A 26,324-nucleotide genomic window follows, 5' to 3' on the forward strand; every position below is an offset into this window, starting at 1 on the left:
TTATAAATAAAATCAGGCAAAATTACAAAACTATTGTGCTATTTTTAAAGTGGAACAAACTTTCATAGAATATCAGGGTTGGAAGGGACCTTAGGAGGTCATCTAGTTCAACCCCCTGCTCAAAGCAGGACCGATCCCCAATTAAATCATCCCAGCCAGGGCTTTGTCAAGCCTGACCTTAAAAACTTCTAAGGAAGGAGATTCCACCACCTCCCTAGGTAACGCATTCCAGTGCTTCACTACCCTCCTAGTGAAAAAGTTTTTCCTAATATCCAACCTAAATCTCCCCCACTGCAACTTGAGACCATTACTCCTTGTTAAATCTGACTGGTAAAAGTCAGCCATGCCTAGTTTATCTTATAAGTTTCTTTTCATCCCATATCATTCTTTTCTTTCTTTCACCAAGGTTCACTGATTTGTATAGTTTATTTCAAGTGAATAAATGCATGGCACTATCAAAGTCCTTCCCTAGATCGGAAAAATGCATAATGTCAGAAATTGTTAATTACGACAGTGTGAAACATGATTTTGTCCTAATTGTGTATAAGGACTTTCATGTTTAGGCATGTGTTTGCGGTTGTGGTAACTAGGGGTGGGGGCCAAAGGCCGAGGCTAGACAATTTAGGGCCATATTCTGGCTTGAGATTCCATTTTTACACCAGGTCAGACAGCCCATCCCCCTCATCACATGGAAAACTTTCAAAAATGTATTTTAATGAACTGGTCAGCTTAACAGCTTTTCTCTTCTTTATTGTGTGTGTGTGACTGTGTAGTTATGAAATGAGAATTTTCTAATGTTGAGAAGACCCATGCACAACAAGGGTAGCAGACTTAAATTTCCCCTTACAGATCAGCACATTGGCTCACTTGCTAGTCCAATCCAGAGATTCTTCTTAATGAATATTGGATTGTGACAAAGTGTGTGGGAGTTATATGATGTGAACCAGCAGCCACTAGATACTATGCTGAGACCATTTTTCACTTGTGACTGAAGCAGGCAATTGACTCAGAGAGAACTTGGAACTTGGAGAAGTAGGGAGTTGTTTGCCTGCGCTTCTGGTCACAGAGACCAAAACAACTGTAGTCAAAATTGAAGGACTATTCCTCTGTATGCCCTGTTCTGAAGTTACATTTATTGAACAAGTTGCTGCTACATACATCATTTAGTTTCCGTAGTTTGCTTATAAAGAATCTATTTTAATTTTAAAATAGATTTGAGAAGCTTCAAGAGGTTAATATCTCAATGAAAATTGTGAGAATTATAACGATATGTAAAGTCTAAGTCCTCAATCCTGCAGCCACTTAGACACATGGTAAATTTTAATCATGTGAGTAATCCCATGGACTTCAATGGGACTACTCAAGCGCGTAAAATTAAGCATATGCTTAAGTGCTTTGCTGGATCAAGGTCTTAAAGAGAATGGATTGTTTTTGAAAGTACTCAGTCCTGTGAGTACAACAGAACTACCAGCATAAGCAGTGTAATTATTTACTCATGTAAATATTTACTGAATGTTACCAACGTCATTATTTACTCATGTAAATATTTACAAGATGGGGACTGTTTCTGAAAAAGAGAAGCTTTATCCAAACGTACTTAAAATGATGGTTGAGATTTTCAAAGCTGATTAATTAATGACAGTTATGTGTCTAAATCCCCTAATCAGATTTGAAGGTATTTTTTTTTCATTTGAGATTATTTTCCTAGCACCTCAGATGCTGTGTATTTTGTCAGGTTTCAGAGTAGCAGCTGTGTTAGTCTGTGTCTGCAAAAAGAACAGGAGTACTTGTGGCACCTTAAAGACTAACAAATTTATTAGAGCATAAGCTTTCGTGGGCTACAGCCCACTTCATCGGATGCACAGAGTGGAACATATAGTAGGAAGATATATATATATATATACACACATTCAGATAAGTTGGAAGTTACCATACAAACTGTGAGAGTTTTTCTCCCAGCAATAAGTGTGGGCAGGTGCCCTTCAGGAAAGAGAGTTTTATTGTAACTAATTAGCCTTTCACAGTTTGTTAAATTTGTTAGTCTCTAAGGTGCCACAAGTACTCCTGTTCTTTTTGTATATTTTGTGTTCATCTTTTCTGTGTAACAAATTTTTTATGACAGTAAGTTACAAAACACATTTTTGTACATATTTTTAGACAATTACTTGCTTAGAGAACATTTATTTCAAATCTTGTAGCATAATTTTTAAAAATCACACTATATTTCAAATACTAATATCCAGCACGTTTTCACAGTTATGTGTAAAGAAGCAGACATCATTTTAAGTATAAAAGGAGCTCAAATTTGTTTGAAATAATTCTAAATGCACAACTGTATTTACAGTAATTTATTTTTATTATAGCGATCACAGTCATATCTCAAACAGTCACTTTATGACCTAATGTCTCTGCAACGTAGCTAAGTACTAAGGGATTGTACTGCCTTGGAATAATGGTTCTAGCTGGTCCAAGTTAACTGGAAGCCTGATGGTAACGTTGCATATTCAGCATGGAATTTTATGAAGACTTGATGTGATGTCGCAGTAAATGAAGCAATGTTTGTATCCTAAAGAGGAAAAGAATATTAAAAAACCAATTCACATTTTTAAACATTTCCCTAGGACAATATAATTAGGTATAAGCAGAGCCAGTCTGATATGCAGATTGCCCGTTTACCCATTAAAAAAGCCACATGTGGTTTAAAACCTGTGGTCCCAATTTTCAGTTCATTCACTGCTGCGCTTGGCAGTGGAGCACAGCAGGTGGATTTTGCCCACAGGCCATTACCAGCATCATTTGGAACGCAAACAAAGCAGATGAGTTCTGAGAAAAAAAGTCTTGATGCAGCCCAGTAGATGTCACTATAATATCTCCATTTGAAAAGACTAGAGGACTTCCTACTAGAATGCAACAGAAGCCCAGTTTATTCAGCTTTTTTTTATTGTCCATATATAATTGCTGTCAGAGTTAGTTAAGCAATTTTAAATATCAAATGAGTAATAATGACTTTTAAAGAACTACTACAACAAAATAAAGAATACATACCATCCCACAGTATGGTCCAGTCCGTGGATAGCTAGCATCTGACCCATTGTAAAGTATCAGGTAGTTCCTAGTACAGTCACCTGGGTCATCAATGCTGATGAAAACAAAGTTAACTGTAACAATACGTCCCTTGGGGGCAATAATGATCCATTCACAATCAGTATTGTTCTGGTAAGTTGCGGGATAGTCAGGGCTGGCAAATGAACCAGTGTTTCCATATAAGGTTCCTCCACATCCTGGAAACAGAGTGTATTCATTAGTTCTAAATGTTTATTTCTACAAAATACTGTACAATGCAGTTGCTTTACACCAATATTTTTATAGGTTCTTTTCCATGGGGTTAGCACTCAGGGATGGTGGGAGATAGAATGGTCTGGAAGAATGGCAAGAGACAAGATGTGTGAGGTAGTATCTTTTATTGGAGCAACTTCTATTGGTCATGGAGACAAGCTTAAGCAGAGCTCTTCTTCAGGTTTGGGAAATGTACTCAGACTGTCATAGAATCATAGAATATCAGGGTTGGAAGGGACCTCAGGAGGTCATCTAGTCCAACCCCCTGCTCAAAACAGGACCAATCCCCAATTTTTGCCCCAAATCCCAAAATGGCCCCCTCCAGGATTGAACTTACAACCCTGGGTTTAGCAGGCCAATGCTCAAACCACTGAGCTATCCTTCCCCCCTCCGCTTGTCACAGCTAAACAAAGTGGAACAGATTGTTTAGCATAAGTAGTAACAGATATTTCAAGGGACCATTCAAGGTGAAATGGCCTGTTAACATCTCTCCAATCATAGGGAAGAAAGTGTGGGGAAGCAGCTCTAGTAGGGTTGGTAGTGGGTTTTAGATTGTTATAATAAGCCATAAATCGAATGTCTCTATTCAGTCCATGATTTTCAGTGTCTATCAGAGTTCTACATTTAAGCTCCCAGGCTTCTCTTTTGAAAGAGTTGTGCAGGTTTCCTTTGAGGATGAGGATTGATAAGTCAGATATAGAGTGATCGCTTTGTGAAAAGTGTTCACCCACAGATGATGCGGTATTTTTATCTTTTATCATTTTCCTGTGGGAGTTTATTTGAGAGAAGAGTGATTGTCTGGTTTCACCCCCATTGTAACCCATATAGCAGTGGTGGGCAACCTGCAGCCAGCCCGTGCCACTTCCCGCAGATCCCATTGGCCGGGAACGGGGAACCACGGCCACTGGGAGCTGCAGGCGGCCATGCCCGTGGACAGTCAATGTAAACAAACTGTCTCACGGCCTGCCAGCGGATTACCCTGATGGGCCACGGGCGGCCCATTGGCCACAGGTTGCCCACTACTGCCATACAGGGTATCATCAAACAACTACAACCCATACTTGATGGGGGCTCTATCCAGAAAGAAATCTTTCCTGAACCCCCTCCTCTGGCCTTCAAACAACACAGCAACCTCTCCAAGCTCATCATCGGAAGCAAGCTCCCCACAAACCAGGACGCACCGACTCAAAGCAGCACCAGACCCTGCCAGAACAATAGATGCAAAACCTGCAGCCATATCTCCACTGCTACAATGATCAACACTCTCCCACACCTTTCAAGATCCATGGGTCCTACCCATGCCTATCACAACAAGTGGTGTTCCTCATCCAGTGCACTAAATGCCCCAGTAGCAACTATGTGGGTAAACCCAGACAATCACTACATACAGGAATGAACTCACACAGGAAAATGATAAAAGGTCGGGAATGGAAGGGGCAGACCAGTTACTTCTCATACCTGGCGCTCTGGGTCGCTGCTCTGTGCAGCGCAATGGCCCGCCCTGCCCTCTCTGCTCCCTGCCCAGGCCTGTCTGCCGGGGACAGGAGCCAAGCGAGCTGGAAACGTGCTGAGGGGAGGGGGCCTCTGACTCACTCGGCCCCTGTCCCTGGCAGCTGGTCCTGGGCAGGGAGCAAAAGGGGTGGGGCGGGACACTGCCTCCCCAGACAGGCTCTCTCTCAGGTAGCCACCATGCTGCACAGAGGCAGTGACTGGGAGCGGCCAGCTTCAGCTGCGTGAGAAGTGGCTCCCTCCTGCTGCCCGGGAGAGTGGCCAAATGTGCAAAGACGGAGCCCGTGCCCCCACCCCTGCAGGTAACTCTGGTGGAGCGGGGAGGGGGCAGCGGCCCCAGGTTGGGCACAGGGCAGGGAGGTCACTGGGTGGTCATGTGTCCTCCCCCTTAGATTGTGCCCCCCTCCCAGTATTGGGAGGTACAAGTTGTCTATGGGCCATAATGTGGTCAATGGGGAGTTTCACTTAAAACTGGTGGCATGAAATGACCTATTTATTTGGCTGATTTGACACAGAATAACCTAAAATGAAAAAGATGGTATTCAATTTTCCCATATTTGAAGTAATGTAAGGCTAGTCTGGATAATGTTTAGTTTAACCTCTTGTTCACTGAATTAAGAATGCTGTGACTTTCAACCTTCAGACCTATTATTCTGCACAATTGCTAGATGTGATTACCAAGTTATCACTGCCTTACCAGTTGGTGATGAAGTCCAAGTGATCTCAAATCCATCGCGAGCAACTAAAATGTCACTCTTGAAACGCAGGTATACAACATGATTTTCAGGGAAGATTGGATTGGGCACAGTGTTTCCGCAGTACCTGCCAAGTAGTGGGGAACCCACATCACTACCATTTCTGACCTTTAAAGGAATACAAACCCATTGTTAACATTACATTCATTTTCATGGTGTACAAGGAAACAAACCACAAGCAGGGAGCAAAGGATTTGATTCTTATGTATGGCACAACTGAAGTTTCATTGTGAATATTCACAACATGTATTTTTCTATCTTGCTGCAAGCTGCTGCTCAGAAAGGAGAGAAGGCAGTTAACCAGTCTCTATAGGCTTTCTAAATTATTGTACAGAACAAATACGGCCAAAATTTTTAAGCTAAACTTTATGGTATAGTACATTTTCCTTTTAATTAGAGTTGGTTGCTTAATGCCTAAGCTTTATATTTAAAATATACCCCTATACGTTTTGCTGCTTTGAGAAATCTTAATATCCCAGATATGTGAATACTGCCTCTTCATCCTGCTAGACTGAAAGCAGAGATGGGGTCATACTACAGAGTTCAAACCCATCTCTAGAGGAGGGTGAAGTAAGAAGTGTAACAGAGGAGAAATGAAGACAAAATCCTTCCACAGAAGAAACTTCTGATTTCCGGCATCTGAACAATTTGCATTAGAAACTTAAGGATATATATGTAAAACCTTCACCACTCTCAAAAAGAATGAGAAAATGGCTTTATGTGGCTGGTAGGAATCTTTCCCCTCAATCCAGAAAGCACCTTTTCAGCTACCCTACATCTTTCACTACAGATCATGTATCTACTATTTTCGTACATTTTTGAAGAGATTTTAGCACTTATGTGCTGGCTGATCAGCCTGTGAGTCTGTAGATCTGTTTTTCCACAGATGTTAACATCAAATGTAAATTACACCATCTTGAAGCTTTCTCAATGCCTAGCAAACAGCGACACCTGGATGAGGAGCAGCTAGTTGATGATGAAATTATCTAGCTGTCTATTTTAGAATTTTATACTGCCATCCATCACTGTAGTATCTGATCACCTTCAGTGTAAAATTGATAGCAATAGTGAAGTCTCTAATGTCCATTTAGATAGGGCTTGAGCCAAGCCTGTTGAAGTAAAAGGAAAGACTCCTTCTGATTCCTATGGGCTGTGGATCAGGTGCATAACAGATAATTTCTCAATACCTCTAAGAAATCCAAAGAACATCGGCTGCTGTCCTCCAAATTGAAAGCATGGAAAAAGAGAGAAATAGTGTGATTCGGAGGAGCCTGTAGAATGATGGTACAATCCAAATTATTGGGATGGAGACCAGGCCAGCCAGGGCTCTTCAGATAACCAAATGACTGATTATATTCTCTGCTGCAACCTGTGTGGGGTGCGGGGGCGGAGGAAAAACAAAACATTTGTAAGCCTTACAAATTTCTGTGTCATTACTTGTTTATTTTCCATAGTGAACAAAGAATCTGTAGGCATATGCCTCAAAAACTTCTTCAAGACTTACCTGCAGTCTGATAGGTAAACCTGACTCTGTTATTAATCATGTATTCCTCTGATTTGAAAGTCACAATGGCAGTCCGACCATAAGAATAAAACTCGGGGATTGCAAAAGTTTCAGTGCCACAGAATCTATTGACCTGTCCATGGTTACCCTGGAATTAAATAAATATAAGTAACTTACAAATTGCAGTTAAATGGTAATTCCCTTTATCTATCTACCTTTGGGTGATCTTACTGCAATCTGATATATTGCCATATTAAAATTTGATTAAAAATCTTGTCTTTCAGATCCACTCTTATGCAAAGTAAACTCAGCATTATGAACTCCCTGGATGAACAGCTTATACTTTCACCACACGCTTTTTTTGTGTGTATTTTACATTAAAAAAGGGGGGGAAGTCAACTCAACTAAAAAGTCAACTATAATGTGAACCAAGTTTATATTACAGAGTGTTTTGCTTCTGTCTTGCCAGGGCAGCATTTTATAAAGGCATTATGTATCAGAAGGGTAGCCCTGTTAAGTCTGTATCCACAAAAACAACAAGGAGTCTGGTAGCACCTTAAAGACTAAGATTTATTTGTGCCTAACCTGTTGTGGGTAAAAAACCCACTTCTTCAGATGCCTGGAGTGAAAATTACAGATACAGGCATAAATATATATTGGCACATGAAGAGAAGGGAGTAACCTTACAAGTGGAGAACCAATGTTGAAGGCCGATTTAGTCAGAGTGGATGTGGTCCACTCCCAATAATTGATGAGGAGGTGTCAATACCAAGAGAGGGAAAATTGCTTTTGTAGTGAGCCAGCCACTCCCAGTCCCTATTCAAGCCCAGACTGATGGTGTTAAGTTTGCAAATGAAGTGTAGCTCTGCAGTTTCTCTTTGAAGTCTGTTTTTGAATTTATTTTTTTTGAAGAATGGCTACTTTTAACCACATCCACTCTGACTAAACTGGCCTTCAACATTGGTTCTCCACTTGTAAGGTTACTCCCTTCTCTTCATGTGCCAATACATATTTATGCCTGTATCTGTAATTTTCACTCCATGCCTCGAAGAAGTGGGTTTTTTACCCACGAAAGCTTAGGCACAAATAAATCTGTTAGTCTTTAAGGTGCCACCAGACTCCTTGTTTTTATAAAGGCATTATCTTTGTCATCAGTAGCTAGCTGCAATAGTCCATGTTCTATATATTCTTAGGTATCAAAATTGCATTTTTTGTTACATGTATAAACATTCAAGAAAAAAATCCTTTTTTACAATTAAATGTAATGTATCATTTTGCTACAATATTTTCACAGTGTAAAAATTTGAATTTTAACTGCATTTTGATTACTGATGGTAATAAGTAAACCAGTGGAGATTGGGATCAGGGTTAAAGGCTTACTGCTATATCCCTGACATTATTTTTATGTGTACTTTTTATACAGATCACACTCTAACATTTTCATAAAAGTAATGTAATATCTAAATATGTTAAAAATGACATTCAGCCACCACTAGAGGGCAACCAAAAGTTAACAGTGATTTTCATGCCCAAATTGAAACAACAAGAGAAGGTTTAGTCAAATTTAATACAATGGAAACAAACTGTTTCTTTCTGTGCCTTTTCCATAAACACCACTTTTTGCAAGAACATTTGTTTTTATCGTGATTCTTGAATAATATGATATAAAGTCTGTTTATGAAAGCCTGCTATTGAGCAATATTTAATTAATGTTAAGTTTGGCGGAAATATGGCTTGATGTACTTATGAGAAGTTACATAGCACACAGTGAGTGAAATGTCCCACGTGCACAGGATTTGCGTAAAGCCACTTATGAGACTTACGTGATAGTGCATAATGACTTGTATGGGCCCCCTGTATAGGAATGAATTTAATCCAGTATCATTAACACAATGACTCGCAGTACCCCCAAACAGTGATCCTTCTGTTCTCTCTGGTCCAAACAAGGTGAGAACTAGATGTTTGTTACTAACTTTGTTTGACCAGTGACATAAATTCTGCATGTCTTACCATTGTTGGGTCCTGGAACTCTAGATAATTCTGAGAGCAGTCCTGTTTGGAGTGGAGGTGGAATGCCTCTACCACCAGTTTGACTTGCTGCTGTGGCGGGGCGTCAATGATCCATGTGCAGAAAGTAAATGGTGGGTAGGCATTAGGAAAATTAGGTGACATTGTGGTTTGTGGGGTAGAAGTTGCATTATATGTTCCGCCACACAATCCTGTTGGAAGCAATAACAACTTAATTAATTGTATCTCGATACCACAAGGCGTGTGAAAAAACTGTCCACCTCAGCAAAACTGCTTAATTGTTTATTGGAATTCGTTATGATTTCACATTGATCTTTTGATGATTCTTTAGAGGCAAAGTATAAATAAAAAACACTCTGATCACGGTGTCAAGCTACATCTATCAATCTCTGTGCCTGCATATGTTCTACACGCAGAGAAATGTTTGTTTTCCATATTCTCATGATACATATTAACCCTCTATGGTGAATTGTTCTCATTTTGCTCTTGAGGCTGACAACCATCCTGCAATCAAAAGAGACTGGACTGCAGCTGGAGTCCAATGATGCTGCTTTTAATTTGATCACAAGACACTTCGCAGAGTTATGCAAAGTGCACCTACCCACTACCTACACATTTCTTTTTGGGGTAAATAAACAAACAAATAAATAAAATACTTACGATCCACAATGGCGTAGGTAGCATTGAAACCTGCCCTTTGCACAGAACTATCTGTGACAAACTTCACCATCAAGAAGTTATTGGTAGAAAGAAATGGAGCTGGCATGGTGGACCCACAAAATGTGCCAGCTAAATTGGCATTTTCATTATCTCCATCATACAGCTAAAAGGGGAGAAAACACTGGATACCTCACTAATATTTTTGGCACTTGTGCTATTTTAATATAAACATATTCGTAGATAGATTAACAAAAGTCTAGTTCTCTGAACTCTTATTTGACTTTACAGTTTTAAGACCCTTTCCTCCCATTAATGAAAGGAAGATACTCTTGGGCTTTCATAAAAATTGCTGATTATCATAGTTCACATCTTCAAATAAGCTAATTATCTTAGAAAGTGTGATCTTATTATTTTAGATCCCTAATTCAAGAAAGCAGACAAAAATTCAAACTTTTTGGTTGGGGTGGGGGAGTCCATTTTTTGATGAAAACTCAAACATTTTCAATGAAATGTTTTCACAAGTGTCCATTTAATTGAAAAGCAATTTTCCATCAAAAATATTTTGGTGGCAAATTCTTGACTAGATCGACAGTATACCCATCTTGATGCTGGCAAAACTCCCCTTGACTTCCCAGTGCCTAGGATTTCACCTTGAGTCCTTCAATAATTTATCATACTGCAGAACTTTCATTTTCAAAAACAAGCAATTTAATTTCTCTGTGAAGAAGATCTCCCTCTACTGATTAAATTTTAAATCTCTGATCCAACATATTGAACAAAGTAGTTTATATATATCATGATTAGATTAGAATACGGATTCTCTTACATTGACATAATCATATCTGCATCTTTGAGAAGATGGTGCTTCAAGAACAAATGAGGTGAAGGTGAGGTTGATCAGCTTGTTTACAGATGCAGCTATGATCCACACACATTCCAAGTTTTTGTCATATGTGCCATCCATGTCAGAGTCTGGAGAGCCAAAGCTGTAACTTGAATTTGTCAAATAACCACCACAGCCATGCTGAGGTCCTGTTAAACAAGCAGAAATAATTAAGTAAGGCCTGATAGCTACTTACAGTTGAAACCTTATTTTAATTTCACATTCCATATTTTTCCGTCATACACAGTAATATTTAATTGCATTTCAAACAAAGCTATTGTGTGGACTATTTGAATGATTAAAGTGCCTGCTTTGAACACAAAGAGCGCTATATAAATATGAATCATGATCAGGTATGGCAGACTGATTTAAGAAGGGCAAGCGATTGACACATACAGTACATCTGGTTTATCCCATGCATATTTCTCTGATATGCTTTAGTAATAAAGGAGTATCTATAAAAATTCATATGAATGAACAGAATCTAGGGAAGGTATAGAATAACGATGTCATGGGTCAAGTTGTCAAGAGTTCCTAAGTCATTTAGGTACTTCTGTACATGTCACCCAATATGAATATAGTAAATAAAGACATATTTGAAACCATCTGCTTAGCGTGAGAGGATGTTATCTGACTGCTTGAAAAGACAGTCTGACCTTCCCAGTCTCCAAAGAAGCTTCTAGAGAAATAAGAACAGGAATGGAGACCATGGTTTTCAAAAGAGACGAGTTATTCTTGGTGCCTCAGGTTTTGAGTTCTTAGTTAGAGACACCATAAAGGAACTTGATTTTCAAAGGGTGGGTGCTCAGCACTTCCTGATGATCAGGCCCATTAAGGTGCCTCTCACTGAGCATCCATTACTAATCACTTTTGAAAACGCTGTACTTTAAAAAGCTTTTTGAAAAGGAAGCAGGGAGGTAGAGGACAGAAAAACAATAGAAGCATAAAGAACAAGGAGTACTTGTGGCACCTTAGAGACTAACAAATTTATTTGGGCATAAGCTTTTGTGGGCTAAAACCCACTTCATCGGACACATGCAGTGGAAAATACAATAGGTAGATAGATAGATAGATATAGATAGATAGATATACTGTGACAGGGCAAGGGCAGATGGCTATAGAAAAGTAGAGGGAGATAGATATATTAGCTCCAGGCTAAACAAATCCCTGGTACCAGGATAAGTGAAATGGCAGCTGCTTCAGGTCAATTAAGACACCTGGGGCCAATTAAGAACTTTCCAGAAAGCAGGGAGAATGGTAGGTTGATTGGGACACCTGAAGCCAATCAGGGGCTGGCTGAAACTAGTTAAAAGCCTCCCAGCCAGTCAGGTGGGGGTGCATGTCAGGAGCTGTGGGAGGAAGTTGCGCTGTTGGAGAGGCTGAGTAGTACACACCATATCAGGCACAAGGAAGGAGGCCCTGAGGTAAGGGTGAAGTGGATCTTGAGGAAGTGAGGGCTGCTGTGGGGGAAGTAGCCCAGGGAATTGTACATGTCCTGTTTGTAAAAGGTCAGCTACCATAGCTAATACTATTAGGGTCCCTGGGCTGGAGCCCGGAGTAGAGGGTAGGCCCGGGCTCCCCCTTCCCCCCACCTTTGCCCCCTGATTAATCACTGAGACTGGGAGACAACAGAGACTGTGCCAGGAAGGATAACTTCTCCTCACCTCCCTTGCTGTCTTATGATGAAAATGGCTCAGTAGACTGTGACCCTTGTCCCTAGAAGGAGAAGGGTTATGTGGAGGGTCACAGTGAGCCTCTGAGGCTAGCGAAATCCACCAGGAAATGCGGGACCCATGGAGGCAAGGACAGAGCTTTGTCACAATACAGAGAACGTGAAAAAAATGGGTGTTGCCATACCAACTCTAACAAGACTAATCAATTAAAGTGGGCTATTACACTTCAATATAATTCTTACCAGCTGCTCAGTTTCTTACATAAAGCGTGGAAAAAGCGGTAGTTCTTTCAAATGGACTTTTTATCCATCGTCTAGAAAGAATTCTTTGGACAGTAGGGGGCACTTTGACTTTGAAAATCTAGTTAATGATACCCTTCCCCCATCTACGTGGAGGTAGTACTCTTTTAAAGATTTTCAGATCTGGGTGCCTAAAGTGACTTATGAGGTCCATGCACAGGATTACACACGGCCTGATTTTCAGAAGTGCTGAATTTCAGGAGGTCTTGCACCTGCACAGCACCTTTGAAAATCAGGCCACTTTTAATTAGATATCTATGTCCTTAACTTTAGTTACCCAGATTTGAAAATTTGTCCCTATAATTTATAAAAAAAAATTGTGCTGAGTCAAGTGGCTTTTAGACATAGATGATTATCCAGTAGATTGGACACTCCTCTGTTAACCTCTAATCCATTCCCAACCCAAGTAAAAAGTACAGAATATTTGCAGAGACATTAGCTTGCATCTGTTCTATATTCTAGTTTCCTGGTGCTTGACTGGTTCACAAGGCACTAGTTAAAATTGACCAGCTTGTTAAAATCATGCATCTTTCTCTGATCTCTTTGGGGATTCTTGTTCGATTATCCAACTCACACACTGGAATATAGTAGGCATCACTAACGCTTTTGCTAGTCTCATAAAGAATGCCTGAAAATTTTGCAAGATAGGCAATAACAGTCGATCATCTCCCACAATGAATGCTTTTACAACAGTAAGATAAGCAAAATAATTTACTTTTTTGTGGCAAAGCAACCAAATGTAGTTAGATCCAGAATCTCATTTGCATGTGTAAAATATGACTTTCTTCCGGACAGCGGATGTCTTAACCTTGACACACTGATACATTTCCAAGCATATAACTCCAGACACTGCGTGAGCTAGTGTTGCAAAAGGATAGTTCTGGAGTAAAATCAGCCTCCAGTCATCAGTATTGCATCAGTATCCATGTGCTAGGGGCAAGAGTTCTGCAAGACTGTAATAATTAAACCAGTGTGACTAAGTATAAAAGTCATCCTGCTGTTCCAACTGAAGCTGGGAAAACTCCACACAAACAGAAGTTGATTTAAAAAAAAAATCCTATCCCACTGAGGCACTGTAGACTTCTTTATCACTAGTAATGAATAGGGAACACTTATAATAGGAACAGAATGAAAAAGACAAGGATTAGTTGGATCTAATCCAGCTTTGTGTACTAAAGAATCACACATTTGGACGAGTCCTAAAATAACTGCATTTCTAATGCAGAACTTTAGAACAAAGAGAGGGGAAATGGGACCAATTAATTATGAGCCAAAAAAGATATTTAGGAAGACTAAATGATCAAAGGTGAGAGTGCTTGTAGGATGGGGTGCTGCTTTGCTACATTCTTCTCACTGTTTGTACTTTTTCAGAACAAATATACTTTTTGAAATAAAGTTTATTAGGGCTTGATCCTGCAAGAGGCTAAGTACTTTGGCCCTCATCTACCAAAGCACTTAAGGACATACTCAATTTTAAGGTTTCAGAGTAACAGCCGTGTTAGTCTGTATTCGCAAAAAGAAAAGGAGTACTTCTGGCACCTTAGAGACTAACCAATTTATTTGAGCATAAGCTTTCGTGAGCTACAGCTCACTTCATCGGATGCATACTGTGGAAAGTGTAGAAGATCTTTTTATATACACACAAAGCATGAAAAAATACCTCCCCCCACCCCACTCTCCTGCTGGTAATAGCTTATCTAAAGTGACCACTCTCCTTACAATGTGTATGATAATCAAGGTGGGCCATTTCCAGCACAAATCCAGGGTTTAACAAGAACGTCTGGGGGGAGGGGGGGTAGGAAAAAACAAGGGGAAATAGGTTACCTTGCATAATGACTTAACCACTCCCAGTCTCTATTCAAGCCTAAGTTAATTGTATCCAATTTGCAAATGAATTCCAATTCAGCAGTCTCTCGCTGGAGTCTGGATTTGAAGTTTTTTTGTTGTAATATCGCAACTTTCATGTCTGCAATTGCGTGACCAGAGAGACTGAAGTGTTCTCCGACTGGTTTATGAATGTTATACTTCTTGACATCTGATTTGTGTCCATTTATTCTTTTACGCAGAGACTGTCCAGTTTGACCAATGTACATGGCAGAGGGGCATTGCTGGCACATGATGGCGTATATCACATTGGTGGATGTGCAGGTGAACGAGCCTCTGATAGTGTTGCTGATGTTATTAGGCTCTGTGATGGTGTCCCCTGAATAGATATGTGGGCACAGTTGGCAACGGGCTTTGTTGCAAGGGTAGGTTCCTGGGTTAGTGGTTCTGTTGGGTGGTATGTGGTTGCTGGTGAGTATCTGCTTCAGGTTGGAGGGCTGTCTGTAGGCAAGGACTGGCCTGTCTCCCAAGACTTGTGAGTGTTGGGTCATCCTTCAGGATAGGTTGTAGATCCTTAATAATGCGTTGGAGGGGTTTTAGTTGGGGGCTGAAGGTGACGGCTAGTGGAGTTCTGTTATTTTCTTTGTTAGGCCTGTCCTGTAGTAGGTGACTTCTGGGAACTCTTCTGGCTCTATCAATCTGTTTCTTCACTTCCGCAGGTAGGTATTGTAGTTGTAAGAATGCTTGATAGAGATCTTGTAGGTGTTTGTCTCTGCCTGAGGGGTTGGAGCAAATGCGGTTGTATCGCAGAGCTTGGCTGTAGACAATGGATTGTGTGGTGTGGTCAGGGTGAAAGCTGGAGGCATGTAGGTAGGAATAGCGGTCAGTAGGTTTCCGGTATAGGGTGGTGTTTATGTGACCATCGTTTATTAGCACTGTAGTGTCTAGGAAGTGGATCTCTTGTGTGGACTGGACCAGGCTGAGGTTGATGGTGGGATGGAAATTGTTGAAATCATGGTGGAATTCCTCAAGGGCTTCTTTTCCATGGGTCCAGATGATGAAGGTAAAAAATCCATTACAATCTACATACCACACAGACTATGCTGACAGCTTGTGCCACACACTCAAAGAAACTGCGGAACCACCTGATCAACATCCTCTACAGCAAACAGGGAAAGATAAAGAATGAGCTCTCAAAAATGGATACTCTCATAAAAAACCAACCTTCCACACAAACTTCCTCGTGGTTGGACTTTACTAAAACTAGACAAGCCATTTACAACACACACTTTGCTTCTCTACAAAAGAAAAAGGACACTAAACTTTCTAAACTACTACATGCCACAAGGGGCCACAGCAATGGTTCCCTCAACCCACCCAGCAATATTGTTAACCTATCCAACTATACTCTTAGCCCAGCAGAAGCAGCTGTCCTATCTCGGGGCCTCTCCTTCTGCCCCTCCACCCCCACGAACATGATACAGTTCTGTGGTGACCTAGAATCCTATTTTCGACGTCTCCGACTCAAGGAATATTTCCAACATACCTCTGAACAACATACTAATCCTACCAACCTACCAGAGACCTCCCTACCAACACTACAAAAAGAAGGATTCTAGGTGGACTCCTCCTGAAGGTCGAGACAGCAGACTGGACTTCTACATTGAGTGCTTCCGCCGACGTGCACGGGCTGAAATTGTGGAAAAGCAGCATCACTTGCCCCATAACCTCAGCCGTGCAGAACACAATGCCATCCACAGCCTCAGAAACAACTCTGACATCGTAATCAAAAAGGCTGACAAAGGAGGTGCTGTTGTCATCATGAATAGGTTGGAATATCAACAAGAGGCTGCTCGGCAGCTCTCCAACACCACTTTCTACAAGCCATTACCCTCTGATCCCACTGAGAGTTACCAAAAAAAACTACAGCATCTGCTCAAGAAACTCCCTGAAAAAGCACAAGATCAAATCCGCACAGACACACCCCTGGAACTCCGACCTGGGATATTCTATCTACTACCCAAGATCCATAAACCTGGAAATCCTGGGCACCCTATCATCTCAGGCATTGGCACCCTGACAGCAGGATTGTCTGGCTATGTAGACTCCCTCCTCAGGCCCTACGCTACCAGCTACCTTTGAGACACCACTGACTTCCTGAGGAAACTACAATCCATCGGTGATCTTCCTGATAACACCATCCTGGCCACTATGGATGTAGAAGCCCTCTACACCAACATTCCACACAAAGATGGACTACAAGCCGTCAAGAACACTATCCCCGATAATGTCACGGCTAACCTGGTGGCTGAACTTTGTGACTTTGTCCTTACCCATAACTATTTTACATTTGGGGTCAATGTATACCTTCAAATCAACGGCACTGCTATGGGTACCCGCATGGCCTCACGGTATGCCAACATTTTTTATGGCTGACTTAGAACAACGCTTCCTCAACTCCCGTCCCCTAACGCCCCTACTCTACTTGCGCTATATTGATGACATCTTCATCATCTGGACCCATGGAAAAGAAGCCCTTGAGGAATTCCACCATGATTTCAACAATTTCCATCCCACCATCAACCTCAGCCTGGTCCAGTCCACACAAGAGATCCACTTCCTGGACACTACAGTGCTAATAAACAATGGTCACATAAACACCACCCTATACCGGAAACCTACTGACCGCAATTCCTACCTACATGCCTCCAGCTTTCACCCTGACCACACCACACGATCCATTGTCTACAGCCAAGCTCTGCGATACAACCGCATTTGCTCCAACCCCTCAGGCAGAGACAAACACCTACAAGATCTCTATCAAGCATTCTTACAACTACAATACCCACCTGCAGAAGTGAAGAAGCAGATTGATAGAGCCAGAAGAGTTCCCAGAAGTCACCTACTACAGGACAGGCCTAACAAAAAAAATAACAACGCCACTAGCCCCCAACTAAAACCCCTCCAACGCATTATTAAGGATCTACAACCTATCCTGAAGGATGACCCAACACTCTCTCAAATCTTGGGAGACAGGCCAGTCCTTGCCTACAGACAGCCCCCCAACCTGAAGCAGATACTCACCAGCAACCACATACCACCCAACAGAACCACTAACCCAGGAACCTACCCTTGCAACAAAGCCCGTTGCCAACTGTGCCCACATATCTATTCAGGGGACACCATCACAGGGCCTAATAACATCAGCCACACTATCAGAGGCTGGTTCACCTGCACATCCACCAATGTGATATACGCCATCATGTGCCAGCAATGCCCCTCTGCCATGTACATTGGTCAAACTGGACAGTCTCTACGTAAAAGAATAAATGGACACAAATCAGATGTCAAGAATTATAACATTCATAAACCAGTCAGAGAACACTTCAATCTCTCTGGTCACGCAACAAAAAAAAACTTCAAATCCAGACTCCAGCGAGAGGCTGCTGAATTGGAATTCATTTGCAAATTGGATACAATTAACTTGGGCTTGAATAGAGACTGGGAGTGGCTAAGTCATTATGCAAGGTAACCTATTTTCCCTTGTTTTTTCCTACCCCCCCCCGCCCCCCAGACGTTCTTGTTAAACCCTGGATTTGTGCTGGAAATGGCCCACCTTGATTATCATACACATTGTAAGGAGAGTGGTCACTTTAGATAAGCTATTACCAGCAGGAGAGTGGGGTGGGGGGAGGTATTTTTTCATGCTTTGTGTGTATATAAAAAGATCTTCTACACTTTCCACAGTATGCATCCGATGAAGTGAGCTGTAGCTCACGAAAGCTTATGCTCAAATAAATTGGTTACTCTCTAAGGTGCCACAAGTACTGCTTTTCTTTTTATAGAAGATAGACCAACTCACACAGCACTCACAGTTGTCAGATTTGCTAGCACGCTAGCCCTTGGTAATGGAGCCATCTTTTCCTATAGTTATTAGCTTCCATTTGTTTGTGCTACACTGGGAGAAAGGAAATTCGGGCCTTATGATGGTGCACTTCATTGAGCATGGTGCTGGTATCAAAAGAAGTCCCATGATAGCAAAATATGAATAATGGAAAAGCAGCTAGCCATGGGTATACAGTATGAAATGCACTGACACAAAGGGGAAAACAGACCCTACACTCTTATTACAGTAAATTCATCCTGGCTAGAATAGCTGATATGGCACTTGTGAGGGGATAAATTAAGAAAGATGTATTTTGCAGTTAATAAAACAGCTTTTTCATCAATAGTATTTATAATGCTTAGTCTGCTCAAACTGATTTGAGATAAATGGAGAAATTTACAGAATATTATAACAACTTACATGGATACCTAAAATGGAAACCAGCCAAGATGTCAAGTAGCCTGCATCAAGCAAAATGCAGAGCACTATTTGTTGAAAAGCTATTTATCTAAGGTAGGTTTTTCTTCAGTTCAATGGAGCAGTGACAAGTTTTATATCTGCTGAGGATCTGCCCCAGTGTCTGAATTCTTTCTCTTTTGGGCCTCCCTCTTCTCCTCCCACTCTACTTCATCATTACAAAGTTGCTATTGATGACCAATCACATATGTCCATGAGAGATTTTTCAGCTGCCCATTCTTTCTGAGGAGCCAGTAATCTGTTCTTTAACTGTCCGCTTCTCCTTTTCTCATCTGCCCAGCATGGATCCATTTGTGCATGCTGAACATTTTGGGGTTTGTTTTGCTTTGGGAGAAGAAATGGTATAGATCTTAAATAGCTGGCATTTCTGAGAGGTGCATGTACTATTGAGCTAAAGGACAACTATGTGTGCTTCAAACACATTTAAAGGATGTATTCTAACTGCAATGGAGTGCACTGCTAAACTTATTCAGCTGTCTCACAAATGCATGCTTGTGAATAGTTATTTCTTCACACATATTGCAGTAACAAAAGGTGTATTTATAAACAGAGCAGAAAGAGTTAATACACTGTGAATAGTTATTATAAACCTGATATGATTTGTTTGTGTTATAAACAGATCAGGTGGTGTTATAAATCAGTGGTTCTCAACCTTTCCAGGCTACTCCGTACTCCTTTCAGGAGGCTGACTTGTCTTGTGTACCCCTAGTTTCACCTCACTTAAAAACTACTTGCTTAAAAAATCAGACATAAAAAGACAAAAGTGTCGCAGCACACCATTACTGAAAAATTGCTTACTTTCTCATTTTTACAATAGAATTATAAAATCAATTGGAATATAACTATTGTACTTACATGTCAGTGTATAGTACATAGAGCAGTATAAACAAGTCATTGTCTGAATGAAATTTTAGTTTGTACAGACTTCACTAGTGCTTTTTATGTAGCCTGTTGTAAAACTTGACAAATATCTAGATGAGAAGATGTACCCCCTAGAAGACCTTTGCATACCCCTATGGGCACACACATCCCTTTTATAAGCAAGATATTTACCTGCTAGACATTGCAACAATCTATAACAACTGACTGACTAATTAGTAAAACTTATATTAATGATAACTCTTTATAAATGATTTGTAAGTGTATCCCTAATATAAAGTATGACTGACATTGCAATGAACCATATTGAACATGGCATGGTGTATTTCTGTATCCATATGAAGGTGTATTTCAAAACTGTAATTGGGATCATATCTAGACCAGCAGTAACATTGAACAAATAAACACAAAAACAATGCCTCATTTGCAAGATCAGTTAGTATTAAAAGGGAATTAACAGGACTGTAAAAACCAGGGGAGTCCAGATCTGTTTTTGGTCTTTCTATTGCACTTATCACTGTAATATCTAATGGCTCTGATCCTGCAATTGGATCTGTACAGACAGGCCCATGTGCGGAGTGTCAGTGAAGTAGATGGGACTGTATCTTGACCCCAGGTACGTGCACAAGAAATCAATGGTAGGATTGTGGCCTCAGTGATGAACAGGTACACTAGTGGTAGCAGTAGTGGACTTCAGAATGAATCCAGGTCTATGAAGCTGTTTTTTTTTTTTAATTTAGTAACAATGTCAGCCATGATGAGAAATTTAGCAAACAGGTGGGTATTGGGATTACTCCACATTACTTCAGGAGTAGCAGCCGTGTTAGTCTGTATCCGCAAAAAAACAGCAGTACCTGTGGCACCTAAGACTAACAAATTTCTTGTATTCTTGTGAATGTATGTGTGTAAAACTACCTTTTTCCTTTTGGAAAATATATTTGGTACTGAGAGGGGACTTAATGTGGACAATATTAGAGACCAAGCTCATCCTTACACAAGATAGAAGATTGGATCTTGCTATCTTTGAAATCAATGGGAGATTTGCCATTGAATTTGATAGGAACAGCATCAGACCCAAAGCCACCACTGGGTTTCTAAATGCTTCTGAGTACAGCTATGTGAAGTGTTCGCACAATTAAACCCCAAACACATAAAATGTGCATGATTTCGGGTTTGTTACATATGCCTTGGAAGTTCTGTGACCCATTTGAGCCTGCCTAGGCAAAAGTATAACATTGTACTGAAGTGTTTGGCATGGTCTCAACACAGAACCTGGTGAAACTCAGTGGTTTCATCAGAACTTCGAGTTGGGATTTGTTCAAATCCAACACACACAATGATATTTGGTGCAAATGCTTGTGGATCAATTCCACCCCTGCCTCCAGAAAATGTTTTGTAAGAACCTCTGTGAAGCAAAACTGCTGTGTGAGTTATGGTTCAGCTTCTCCACTCAGATCTCTACTCTTTTTCTGAGTCTCTCCCGACAAAATCACACTGTGTCCACCTTGATCTCTTGTGATAAAAGTCTAACTGAACCAAATGGATTGTGAAATCTGTGTCACGCACTGCAGTTTTATTGGAGCTGTGGGAGCTATGAGAAGGTAGGCCAAATTCAGCAAGAGAATTCACTTGCTACAGTCAAAGACACATGCTTATGAGATTTATTTGTTCAAGAGAAAATATTTCCCCTTCAAAATTTCACTATAAATCTGAGTCTCATCTTTGCTAATCTGTGACTAACAGGATTTAACTGTCACTGCAGATTAGCAATGCCAGTGTCAAGATGTTACTAAAATTTTATATAAGTTAGTGCAATAAATTATGTTATTAGTGTCAGAGGTAAGAAATTATTTATATAGAGTATAAATGACACCTAATGGCACAGTCCAGTAGCTATATTTTGCCTTCAGGTGCACATATGGGGCCCAATCTTCAGAGGTGCTGAGCAACCAAAACTCCAAGTGATTGTCAACAGGAGCTGCAGGTGCTCAGCACCTCTGAAAATCAGAGCCATGGTACTTACACATTGAAGCTAGTGGGAACCTAAGACACACACACACACACACACACACATCTCAAAGGTAGGGGTGCCAATTTAGGTTGGACGTATTCCTGGAGGTTTCATCACATGACAATCTTCAATGAACAATTAATTTTTAATTCCTGGCGTCTCCGGGGCAATCCTGGAGTGTTGGCAACCCTACTCAAAGAGCAGAATTTGGGCTTAAAACTCTATGTACCAAGGTTGTGTGTTGGTTATAAAAAATAAGGGAGTAAAAAGGCTGACACAAATTCTAGTGGGCCAATTTTCACTATATTGTTAAAATAAATTTGCATTCAATTAAGGGAAATACATCCATAACCATATGCTTTTTAGCAACTACCTTGCTGGTATATTTTATTTCAAATAAGAAAAAGTGATTTAATACATAGTTAACAGAGTAAACATAAGGGAAACAAATGAAAAGGGACACTGAGGGATAATACTGAGTTATGTTATGAAAGTGGGGCCACAGATTACTTTGTCAGGAAGGAAAGGTTATATAGATTATTAGGTTGTTTACTAAATTACTTGGATGCATAGAGTAAGGGATTGCATTTAGATCAAAGGAAAAGATTTCTTATTCTAACTGTGTTCCTTCTAAAGTCTTACTCCCCATCACTTTGTTTTTCAATGATTATCCATTCCTAAAAATATTTATTAGGATAAAAAAAGCTGTGTGGCCTTCAAGGAAAAAAGTTGGGCAGCGTGGAAGCAGCAGTGACTATAGTGGACTCCTGACAGAGATTGCTGGCAGAGAGTAAAGTTGTCTCTGGGAACTTGGGCTGGGCGCTAAAGTTGGCGAGGAGGAAAATGCATTCTGTTGTACATCGTACTGGTCCTTTACAAGGAGGCCGTCTGTACTTCTACCAGCTGCTATTGAAGATTCCATAAACAATGGGAAGACAGAGGCCTAGCCATGTCCCGAAGCCAAGTAAGACTATAGCCTCTTGGGGATATAGAGAATGAACAGGAATTTTTGCTGCCTTCTTCCCCTGCAACTTAGTGCTGTTTTGGATGGGGAAGGGAGGGAGAAGCTCCCTACCTTGTCACATGCATTTCCCAGCATATTCACACAGCCTTGGGCAGCACCGTGCCTTTAGAATGTTAATGCTGTTGCAAAACCCAGCTCCAAAGAGAATGGCACACCTTCAGAAAGCTCCTAAAATTCTCCTTTTGATGGTTTAGAACATTGCATTTACTGTCATAACTAAAAAGAAAAGGAGTACTTGTGGCACCTTAGACTAACCAATTTATTTGAAGCATAAGTTTTCGTGAGCTAGCTCACAAAAGCTTATGCTCAAATGAGTTGGTTAGTCTCTAAGGTGCCACAAGTACTCCTTTTCTTTTTGCGAATACAGACTAACACAGCTGTTACTCTGAAACCTGTCACAACTAAGACAGTCAGAGTGTGTAGAGGAGGACAGAGAACAAGAAAGATAAGCTGCTGGCCAGAGACCATTATAAGCTGTTAAATAGGGTTGCTTTTACACCCCATCGGATAGGGGTCAATTATTTTAAAAGGAAAATACAGCTGACCCCCCAAGAGGAATCACAAATAGGTGCCAGGGGAATCATTCACCCCACTCTTCCAATATTGCTAAATGGGAGGCGCAGGGGAGGGAGGGTTGTGTTCCTGCTAGATGGAAAGGAGGTGCCAGGGGAGAGCAGCATCCTGAAATGGAAAGGGGAGCCCCGGTATGGAAAAGATCAAGAACTGCTGCAATGGTGTCTTAAATAAACAACTTCCTTTCTCTACAGAGCAAGGAACGGTTTTCAGGGGTTCATTCCTTGCTATGCAAAAGCTACAGTTATCACTTAGAAAAGGAAATTAAACACAAGATTGTCCCAGTATGCTACAGAGTAAATGTGAAAAGTCCCCTTTACAGCAAGGTTCACCTGAACAGGTCAAGTCTTCCCTTTTTGCAGAGGGTGGATACATAAGGGATCATTGGTCCAATCACGCTCCAGTGCACACAGTCCTTACTTGTCAATGTGGGAGAAAACCAAACTCTTCCTCCCAGAAGCATCTCATCTGACCAAAACCCTTAGCCTTTGATTGGCTTATCTCCCCCAGCCACTGAAGAGACAAGCACTCATTCTGTGACATAGGGAAATATTGCTATCTTCGTTTTAAGGGCCAGAAACTAAGACAGAAAGGTAGAAGAACTTAACTAAGGCAACACAAGGAGCCCAGCTATCCATTCCTTCCTACAGTTCTGGTACGCTGACAATCCCTATAGGCTGGGCTCTTCCACTCTGCTCAATTCGTGCTTTTAACATGACAGCATATCCAGCCCATCACAGTACAGATGAGCGTGAACCACAACATCGAGATCTGAATCCAAATTATGAGCCATCCCCAGAGTTAAGGGGCTTTTGATTCTGGGGTTTTGATTTGGTCCATCATAGTGATCGGACCCATCTGTGAAATTCAGATCTGCATCAAAGTTAAAATTCTGAAGACTTCCCGCTCCCCCCCCCCCCCATCACCAGTACCAGCTATGTTTGGATCCAAGGGGTTTGGTTTGGGACCATCTCTAGTTATGATGAGTAACATAACCACCAAGGCACTCATAATGGTGGATTGCACACCAACTTAGTCATGAGCACACAGGGTTGTAATGAGTGCTTTGTATTCTCCTTATCCAAATGTGTCAGATCACAAAAATATTTTTGACAAAGATTGTAGTTTGTGCTGTGGTGGTTTGACAGTGTAGCATCAGACATACAGTTGCATATTTCTAAAGAAATACATTTTAAATAATAGATTGAGCATTGTTGTCCTGCCAAATTAATACTAATGAATGATTTTTGTTTTGTTTTTCACAATAGATTGTGCCTGATGGAAAGAATTCAACCCTTCCAGAAGATGCAGCATCAATGATGTGAATTAATTGCTTTAATTAAAACAGTGCCATTTTTCTCAATTTTCAGGATTTAGATCCTATGATGCCTAGTTTTCCTACATCCTGCAATGTTTTTGTGAGTTACAACACTTACTTACTGATCCTCCCTTCATTGCTCTCCCCACCTCAGTGAGCAAGCTGACCACCTTTCTATAAAATTCACAAAGGATGAACTACAAATAACCCTAGTTTTTTGGCACCATCCCTAAGAGAAGCCTAATCAGCAATGAAATTTGAAGAGTTTATGAAGAAAGGAAATAAGCTAAGTTTAGTTTTCTGCAACTGAGTTTATGGTTTCTACTCACCTCTTTCCATGACATAATCAGGGTCACTAACAACATTAAACAGAGCATAATAATTACATTATCCAGTTGTGCTTCTCTAATATAACCACAGAATAATGTACTCATTGTAGAGTAATAGAGATTTATGTTTGCAGTTGACCTACAAATATCACGCAGTAATTTGCAGTCAAATTGCCCTCTGATTGCATTTGCTGTTGTAGAGATACTGTTTTTGTATTCCTACAAATCCATATGTTATTTTCCCAGACATGAGGGGGTTACTTTAAAGACTAATTTAAAATAAAAAGCTCTCTGGTGTTTGTGGCTTTACTGTCTCAATTTTTAAACATTATTCTTTATGCTCAGATTACAAAGATGTGTTACAAAGTTTCCTGGAGCTATGCATCAGCCCAGCCAAGCTGTAATGGTTTATGGGATTGTGACTCTTTAAAATCTTTTTATATATAAGATTTTCTATTTCTTGGCCCCTTTGCACCAGCACAAGATCTTCAGAATCCTGTGTAAATACCCTATGGCTCATTCCTTGTAGCTTGCTTCCCACAGGTAGGGGGAAAACAAGACAGAGATATAAAATCAAGAGCCACTCTCCACATACACATTACATATTATGACAAAGTCACACCTGACAGATATAAAAGAGTTGTGGAAGGCAGATATAAAAGCCCCAGAATGTTGAAGGCCTTTTTTCCTATAAACTGAAAAGGTTACCTCAGATTAATTCGAGACACCTGAGTCCAATTAAGGGCTGCCAATGACATTTAAAAACCCCTCTTCTTGTGAGAGAGAAGGAGGGATGAGAAGCCAGTTACAGCAGAGAGAAAAGGCTTCTCCTGGGTGGGAGGCTCTTTCTCCTCCTCATAGGGAAAAACCGCCAAGTTGACAGCTGTTTAGTAAAGGACTGGCCACAGAAACCAGCCTAATAAGGCAACACCCTGAAGAAGGGGCAGGGAAAGGTATTCCTTTTTGTGTTGTGCATTTTTATATAGTTGTTTGACTTTTGAGAACTACTTGGCCCTACCCTGAGGCCCAACTTTTAAACATTCTGAAAAATAAACCAGAGTGAAGAATAAAAACCCTACAGAGTAGGACTGATTTACTCCCGGCCCTCGCTGCCTGAGGGAGAAACTCTGAGGCTAACAATGCGAAAGAGGTGCCTTGCCACAATATATGCACAGATGCGTGCGTGCACACACATCCGCATGCACACCCCCCCCCATACATTACATGAAGATCTATTTCACTCCTATATAGCTCCATTCCTTTAGTTTCTGAATTAGTCCTGCAACACCACAACCATCCTCTCCCTGGGAGCTGGGTAGGTCTCCCTCCAGAAATACCTCAAAGATTCTTTTTTAA

General features: G+C 40.8%; 1 protein-coding gene across 2 annotated transcripts in view; it reads right to left on the reverse strand.

Annotated features, from left to right (window-relative positions):
- Positions 1 to 2,157: 2,157 nt before the first annotated feature.
- CUBN (cubilin) overlaps positions 2,158 to 26,324 on the reverse strand; it is a 212,908-nt gene continuing 188,741 nt past the window's right edge. For both annotated transcript variants that reach the window (XM_074946012.1, XM_074946011.1), the window contains exons 60-67: positions 10,619 to 10,824; positions 9,793 to 9,955; positions 9,115 to 9,323; positions 7,105 to 7,252; positions 6,788 to 6,969; positions 5,543 to 5,708; positions 3,046 to 3,281; positions 2,158 to 2,566 (exon numbers count right to left, since the gene is read on the reverse strand). In XM_074946012.1, the coding sequence (XP_074802113.1) occupies positions 2,459 to 2,566; positions 3,046 to 3,281; positions 5,543 to 5,708; positions 6,788 to 6,969; positions 7,105 to 7,252; positions 9,115 to 9,323; positions 9,793 to 9,955; positions 10,619 to 10,824 (1,418 nt within the window). In that variant the 3' untranslated portion in view covers positions 2,158 to 2,458. The remainder of the gene's footprint in view (positions 2,567 to 3,045; positions 3,282 to 5,542; positions 5,709 to 6,787; positions 6,970 to 7,104; positions 7,253 to 9,114; positions 9,324 to 9,792; positions 9,956 to 10,618; positions 10,825 to 26,324) is intronic.

Source organism: Natator depressus, chromosome 2 (genome assembly GCF_965152275.1).
Source record: "Natator depressus isolate rNatDep1 chromosome 2, rNatDep2.hap1, whole genome shotgun sequence".
Lineage (NCBI taxonomy): Eukaryota > Metazoa > Chordata > Testudines > Cheloniidae > Natator > Natator depressus.